The 8,610-nt window shown below is 53.1% G+C and overlaps 1 protein-coding gene across 1 annotated transcript; it reads left to right on the top strand.

Annotated features, from left to right (window-relative positions):
- The first annotated feature begins 3,506 nt into the window (after window positions 1-3,506).
- Window positions 3,507-5,047, top strand: LOC105840231. The gene is made up of 2 exons (XM_012687115.1): window positions 3,507-4,137; window positions 4,332-5,047. Exons 1-2 carry the CDS (start codon window positions 3,507-3,509, stop codon window positions 5,045-5,047), a joined length of 1,347 nt encoding a protein of 448 aa, XP_012542569.1.
- Window positions 5,048-8,610: the final 3,563 nt, after the last annotated feature.

Genomic DNA, 8,610 nt, shown 5'->3' with positions numbered 1-8,610 from the left:
GTGGGGACGCGTGCGCGAAACGACTCGACCAGTGGTAGGAGCGGTTACGGGTAGCCGAGAGCGGCGGCACCGAGAGAGAATGCTCCGGGCGTTCGTACTAGATAGATCTAATGACGCGACAACAACCGGCATTCCGAGTGAAAGCGAGAGTGATTCGGGCGTTCGTACGTGATAGACGACGCGATAACAACCGACACCTTGATAATTACGTGCGACTGGAAGGTCACCGACGAGTACGCGAGTGCCCCAGGTGGAGGGCCGAGCGGAAGTGACCGGCGGACCTCGTCGTGCGTTTTGCTTAGAATTTTCCGTGTTATCGGGACGAACGCGACGCGGGCGCGATCGCTCGAGGCCACGTTGTAGTGACCCGAGCTTGTATCGAAACGCAGCGAACCAATCACGCGACGCGGCACCATATTGTTGTACGGGGCTAAACATCGCGGTGGTCATCGCGAGCGTGTACGCCTAAACGCGCGCGAGTGTGTGAAGATGTGGATGAGTAAGAGTGAGTGCGAGGCGAGCGCGCCACATAAGGCGCATAAGGGCGCTGAGGGCCCAGTGTAAATAAAGTGTTCGAATAAATATTTTAGTGTTGTGAAACACGTTTTGGATTATTCCGCACCACACCCCCTACGCAACGAAGTTTAGCGGCGTTCCAGACAACCCGACCGAGGCGAACCGAAGGACGACCAGGCGGGCGGACGCCGAGACTGACCTTGGCGGTGATCATCGGTCAAACCGACCTGGCGACCGTGAAGACTGCGCATCATTGCGACACGGGATTATACGTTACGTAGGAGCGTAACGGTAAGCGAAAGATTCATTTAAGCGATAATAAGTGATATTCACGGGTAACGCGAGAACGCGAGTGCCTCGTCCGGCTACAGTGGTAGACGCGCGCGAGCGTGACGCGCGGTCCGACCGAACCTAAGAACGCGAACAATCTTCCCCGGAAGACTGCGTCACCCCGACGACTTCGGTGGTAGAAACGAGGTCCGAGCCTGATTCACATCGTCGAGGTAGTGTTGCAGCGCTTCGGCCAACCAACCCGGACACACTAGCGCTACAAGTTGATACGAAAGGCGCGAATATAAAACAAGACAAAATGGCGACCGTGACAGAACCGTGCTAAAATCGCAAGCGCGTAGAGCCAAGGACGCAGAGTGCACGAACGCGAAGGGTCAACGTTAGAAAATCCGAGTGAGAACGCGACAACCGCGTGAGAAACGCGAACGCGAGTGAAAAATAAATAAATCGAGATAACATAATTCTCGAGAAAGCTAGAGGTCAAGCGCGTTGTAGAGGTGAGACGTGACCGTTGGGCGACGAGTTCGCGAACGTAAACAAAGGATCCGAGACCGCGAGACTCGAGAATAAATACCGAGAGGTGACAGCTTGCGAAAAAGGGTCAACGAGCGAACGAACGCATGTAAACAAACAGCGCGATAATCGAAGGAGCGCGGAAACGTAAACAGCGCGAAGATTAATAGATAGCGCGAAGAAAGTAGTTAAAACACGAAGAAACACGCGAGAGAGTATAAAGAAACGCGGGAATGTAAATCGAAGCGAGACAGATAACGCATTGATAACCCGAAGGATTAGAGCGCGAAAATACGCGCGGAAGTATAAAAAATCAATAAATACACGCGAAAACGCGAATAGAATAGAGCGGCGCATCTTTGATATAAAAGCCGACAAAGGAATCAAAGAGAGAGCCGAAAATCGATAGATGTACGTGAAATCGCGAGTAAAATAGCGCGGCGCATCTTTGATATAAAGCCGACAAAGGGATCAAAGAGCGAGCCGAACGTAAAGCAAGACAGCGATAGTGCAGGCGCGATATCAAAGCGTGCTGACATCGTCGAGATAGGAACGTAAAAACGCGGCATACCTTTGTGGAAAGCCGACAAAGAGATCAAAGGAGTTCCGAACAAAGAAAGAGACGGAGATAATCCGAGTGAGACGGACCGATAATACGGTACCGTAACCGTAACTGCAACCGATAGGTGCGAATCCTATATTACCGACGGTGGAAACCCCAACTATACGACTTACCGATTAGCCGCTAAATTTCCGTTTACCACGCGAGTCGCGAGATATTTGCGAACCCGTTTATCACGCGAGTTGGGTGAACCGTGCGAGTGACGCGCGACCTAACCTCGAAGTGTTTGACGGACGGTGTACAGCGCGAGCCGAGATTAGCGCGACGCGAGGAATTCGGCGACGGTGAGAACAATCTACGAACGCGTAAAGGGCGAGATTGGCGAGGAGCCGACCGACCCGAAGCACCGAATTGGGCAAACGCGCGATTAAGGGGAAATGACCGACGAAAACGTCGATACACCGAAAAGAAACCGTAGCGGTAGAGTACGTTTGGAGGTAACCGGACGAAAACGCGAAGTGACCGTCATGTCCGAAGACAAACGCAATACGGGCGAGTACCCGGAGACGCAGTACTTTGACGTGGGACAAACGGCGAGTGATAGTGACGACGCGCATTATACGGTCGAGAAAGACCGAAACAACGGTATTGAGCGCGATAAAGGTGAGAATTCGAGCGCGATGCGGTCAAACTTACTCGAAATGATTGAGAGGCTGCACGAGCGACTCGACCGTTTGGAAGCGATCAACTACGGGCGGAAAACCGACGAACGCGATTACGGCGCGGCAGGGGCGAAGAGGCGAGTGACGATCAAAGTGCCCGAGAGGTCGAGGCGAACCGACGTCCACGCGAGTGAAAAAACGCTGAACCCAGATGAATCCGCGAGCGTGAGTCGAGTGACGGACCCGGTTGACGCGAGTGAAGTGACGAGTGACGGTGACGAGACCGACCGAAACCGACCGATTGATGCGAGCGAAGACGCGAGCGCGAGTGCTTATACGATTGCGGGAGTTCGACTGCCGAGAGGCGGTTGGCTCCGAAACCCGTTCGACGAACTGTGCTTTCAAGGTCGCTCCGACAAACAGAACCCAATGGTGTTTCTGCGGCGATTCGAGGCGACGGCGTCGTACGAGCGCGTGAGCGAGGAGGAACAGCTCCATTATTTCGGTAGAACGCTGAAGGACAGCGCGCGGGACTGGTTCGGCGTTACCAGACCGTCCACTATAAGCAAGGCTAAGGCCAAATTTAAGCGATGCTGGAGTCGCGAGGCACAAACGTTATTACGCGAGCGACTCTACATCGGTAAATATGATCCGAAGAAAGGCATCTCTATGGCGGAATATGCCATGGCGGTAGTGCAACAAGCGCGCATGTTGGAACCGCCGATGAACGACGCGGATGTGATAAACTTGCTCCGTAGTCATTACGTGAACGAGGTAACGCGCGAGATCGGACTGAATACGGTACGAACGATGAGCGAGTTGTTGGAAACGCTTGATTCAATCAAATTAGCGCGGAAAGGTAGAGGAGCGAGCGCGAGTCAGCGACCGCGATGGGCGCGAATGCCGCAAACGCGAATAGAAACGCGAACGGACGCGGTGCATGGAGAGCGAGGGCCCTGACGATGGGACCCGGAGCGAATATAGCGGGTAACGACCGTACATGGCGAAACTACCCGAGAGTATGGACCAACGACCCGAACGCGAGAGCGATCACAACGGGCGATAGACAACCGAGAGAGCGAGACGGTGGCGACGGTGGATTCGACCGCGCGTACGTTGCGGCACGAACACGCGGCGGTGCGGAGCGCGCGAACAACCGGTACTGGAACAACGCCATCGGTACGGGCAAAGCGGCGTCTAACCGCGAGACGCGCAAGGGCAACGTTGTGATTACCGAAATATCGAACGAAGACGAGCGCAACGGCGGAAGTAAGCCGAACGCGTCGAAAGAAACGGCGGACGTGAGAAGAAAGCGTCTGGCTGCAATTAAATTTATACCGCGAGATGAGAATCGCGAGATCGTTAAACGTGACAACGAATCGACCGACAAGAGTCTCAGCATATTGCAAACGGAGACCGTGTTACGGGATTTGGACGAATTATTCGCGACCGAGATAGCGAAAGAGCAAACGGAACCCGATGCACCGATGATAAACGTGCGATTCGGTGACGTCGAGGTGAGAGCATTAGTCGATACAGGGGCGCAATTGTCGGCGCTGACCAAGAAGCTGTACGACGTATTGAGCGAGAAAGGTAAGACATTGGACACGATTCCGATAAAGAGATTCATATTGCGAGGAGCATTTGCGGAGAAAGGAGCCGTAATCACGAGTAAGGTACGGTTAGAATTTACATACTTAGGTGACAGATACGATCACGAGTTTTATATCGTGGAACGCATGGTTTATCGAATGATACGGTTTGAAACGATTGATGACTCGGTTTAGATTTTCAAGTCAAGTACCGAATGCGTATGAGATGTGACGAAAGCGGCGCGAGATTCGAATTCGATCCGACAGCCGTGGATAACGCCGTAGGAGGAGCGATAAACGCGTTACGAGTAAACGCGACAATTTTGAACGGCGAAGTTGAGAGTTTAGAAGCGATACTACGCGATAACGAGGAGGTATTTAGACCGGAGATCGGTGAAGTCAAGCACTACCGGCACACTATCGTGTTGAATTCGGAAAAACCGTTTAGGGGAAAGACCTACCCGATTCCAGAGAAACATTATGGCGAGGTAGCGAAGTACATCGACCGACTCGAGGCGCAAGGTATTATAGAAAGAGCCGCGACACCGTACATCAGTCCTTTGGTGGCTGTTATAAAACGCAACGGTGATATACGGTTATGCCTAGATGCCCGGGAGTTGAACAAGCGAACGGTCGACGATCACGCGCAACCGCCAACGATAGAGGAGGTGTTCCGACGTATCGGACGAAAGCGATATTTCACGACACTGGACGTGTCGCAGGCGTTCTGGCAAATACCGTTGGAGCCAGATTCGCGAAAGTATACAGGTTTTATGTTTAACGGACAGTCATACGTATTTCGTAGAATGCCATTCGGATTAAAGACCGCGGGGGCATCCTTCACGCGAGCGATGGGTTTAGCATTGGGGGAATCGGCGCGTATTGACGAAATTGCGCGAGGCGGGATTTAGATTGAACCGCGACAAATGCGAATTCGCGCGACAGCAGATAAAATTCTTGGACACACATTTACCGAATTGGAGGCTGAGATAAATGCTGAGACCAAGGCGGCCATCCAAAACTTCCCGAGACCACGTAATAAGAAGGGACTACAATCGTTCCTGGGTCTAGTCAATTGGGACCGTAGGTTCGTGAAGAATCTTTCCAGACTGACCGAACCGTTAGAAGAATTGCTTAAGAAGAATCGTAAGTTCAACTGGACCGAACGGCACCAAAGTGCGTTCACACAGACGAAGCTAGCGTTCAGCGAAGCACCGGCTCTATACCTAATAAGACCGGGATACAAGTTTAAAATTCAGACAGATGCGGCAAGGACCGGCATCGGAGCGAGATTGTACCAATACAAGGACGGTGAAGAGCAGAAGTATACCGTAGTATATACGAGTCGTAAGCTCAACGGAGCGGAAAGAAACTATACCGTAACGGAGATCGAAGCACTAGCACTGGTGGTAGCGTTGCGTAAGTGGCACACGTTGCTGCTGGGGAGACACGTGCGCGTGCATACCGACCACAAGGCGTTAAAATTCCTAGGAACGTGCGTGAGAAACAACACGCAGATAGCCCGTTGGTTTGCATTTTTGCAAGAGTTCGATCTAGAAATTATACATATCGCGGGAAAAGACAACGAAATAGCGGACGCATTATCTAGAAATACGGGTGAAACCGATGAAAACGAGAACGAGAAGACGATACGCGACACGACAGACGGCGCGAAAACCGAGGATTTGAGCGAAATCATACGCGAGGCGCAACAGAGGGACGACGAGATATGCAATTTGATACAAACCCAACCGGAAACGTACTTCGTGCGAAATGGACTGACGCGCGTAACGGACGCGAAGCAGGACCGAGTCGTGTTACCAACGAGGACGTTATGAACCGATAAACTAATAGGTTTCATGCGAAGCTATTTCTACGGTCGAAATATGGCAAGGATAGCCAGAGACGTGGTGGCATCCTGTAAAATTTGCCACGCGACCAAATATTACGCCAAACCCACAGTGGGAGAGCAATACTATGTATTACCCGACGAACCGAGAGAGGCGGTGGCGGCCGACATTTTCGGACCGTTACCAACCGCGCAGAGAGGATACAAGTATGTCCTCGTGATCAAGTTCACGAAGCATGTGAGGCTTTACCCCATGACTAACCAACAGAAATTGGATACTATAGTCGAGAAGATGAGAGAATATTTCGAAGAAATGGGCGTACCAAGGGAAGTATTGACTGACAACGGCGGGCAATTTACAACGACGAGATGGGCAGAATTTGCGCGAGAGAACGGTTTCCAACCGAAGAAAACAACGCCGTATAACCCACAGTCGAACCCAGTCGAAAGAGTCATGCGAGAACTCGGACGCATCGTTAGAACCTACGCCAGCCATAGACAGGGCGTATGGAGTAAAATTTATTTACGCCGAACGAATTGCATTTCGATAGAACGGATAACTTCGGACTACGGGAAGACCTTTTACCGGAGATATATCACGATCAGAGATTGGAAGAAAAAATAGAGGACGCGAGGAGAAATCTAAGAGAAAACGCTGCGAAAAGAAAGCGGCAAGCCGATAAAAAGCTACACGCGAAAGAATACGCGCAAGGAGAGAGAGTCTGGGTGAAATTACACCGACAATCAAACGCGAGTAGGAGAGTAACAAAGAAGATTCATTTGGTCTACGACGGACCGTATCGAATTTTGCGGGTACTAAGAAAGAACGCTTACCTAATCGGCGACGATGAGGGAAACGTCGTAGGAGCGTTCAACACCAGACAAATCCGTCCACACCGCGAATCCCAGTTCCGACCAGACGACGGACGAACGGACAGCGAGACCGAGCGATCTGACGAAAACTACGACGACCGTACGATTAACGATCCGAGAGATCAGAGCGAGGCGGAAACGTCGAATAGCGAAAGAGGCGAGGATACCGTACGTTTAGTTACGCGAAGCGCGAGCAATTCGGACGAAAACCAAGGCGCGAATAGCGACGCGGGCGATCCGAACCGAGCGTCATCGACGAGCGAGTTAGGCGAGGAGAACGGATCGACAGCGATCACCGTAAGCAAGCGCGAAGTGACGAAAAGCAACCGACGCGCGAACAAACGACGAAGACGCCGAAGACCGAACAGAATTAGCTCATCGAGCGATAGCGGCGAGAGCGAATCGCTGATATACGATAGCGAAGCGAGCGACGCGAGGAACCGTGATCCCGTTTCTATAAACAACGCAATCATAAAACGCGAAAATCAAATAGTTACAGCCGAGACAGACGAGCGAGTAACGATAATCAATCGCAACGAGGACGACAACTTTGAACACAGGGTAGAGACAGACCGTGGATACGCGTACCAAAGGGGTAACAGATACACTACGCGAAGCGGAACCACAATCCACACGATAGAACAAGGTTATTACGTAAACGCTATGGTAAGGGTACTGTACAGCGGGACCGAGGAGTGGTTGACACCACGAACCAGTGAATCGCAGAAAAGACGCGAGAAAACGCGAAGCGACATAGCTAGGTTAAACAAGTCATTAGGTAGATTAGAAAGACGGGCGAAGGAAGCGAACCAAGCGAGGATACAGCGCAAAAGCGAAATAAGCGATAGCGTATTGACACAAGCGATAAAATTTTGCGAGCGATTAAGCGCGAGCGAACCCGTGGGTTGAGTGCCTATCGGGCGCGTCTCCGGGCGGCGGATAGGAGGACGCCCGGGTGGGAAACCCTGGCCCGGGTCTAAACCCCCGCGTGCCCGGGTGGACCGCCCGGGTAGTAGCGGTTATAACCTGCCCCGGCGGGCGTAAAACCCTGCCCAGGGGGGGGGAAAGCCGTTACCGCGGACCAACTCCCCAAGCCAAGCTGGAAGCCATCGTGGCGAGGGCTGCGTGGCACTGGGGGAGCAGTGTCTTGAACGATGCCTCTGGGGAACCGGGCGAAACCCCAGAGTATTTAGCCTTACCCACGCATGCGGGGCTCTGCGTGGGTGGACCGTTTATTTCCCTAGCTGCTCGTGGGAACAAAATGGAGAGCTTAAATTTAACATTAAAAACAAAACTCACGGAAGACACCCCGATGGAGGCTTCGACAGAGGACTCCGGAAGAGTAGCAGAAGCGGGATCGGGAGCCGAACGGACCCCTATGGGCACGGGAAGCACCGAGACCGCGGAGAGAGGAGTGGTTTCGGGAGCCGAACGGGCCCCAAGGGGCACGGGAGGCACCGAAGCTACGGATGCTAAGGCGGAAAAGGAGGGGGACCTCGGTAAGAGGAAACTCTCCGGAGCCGCGAAAAGGAAGAGGGCTCGGGAGCGAAAGGTGGAGGCTCAGGCCCGGGCGCAAACCCGGGAGGGGCCTCTGCCGGCCGCTCCGGGGACCTCAACCTTGACCGACCCCCGGACACCGGTTGGGGGGGTTCGGGGGGGCACCACCGCCGGTAAGCGACGGAGGGGCCCCGCCGAGACCCCGCCTTCGGTGGAAGGGGCGACAAAGAAGCCGAAGGTCCAAGGGACCCAGGC

This window comes from Monomorium pharaonis, chromosome 6 (assembly GCF_013373865.1).
Source record: "Monomorium pharaonis isolate MP-MQ-018 chromosome 6, ASM1337386v2, whole genome shotgun sequence".
NCBI lineage: Eukaryota > Metazoa > Arthropoda > Insecta > Hymenoptera > Formicidae > Monomorium > Monomorium pharaonis.
This window is presented reverse-complemented; position numbering and strand designations above follow the sequence as displayed.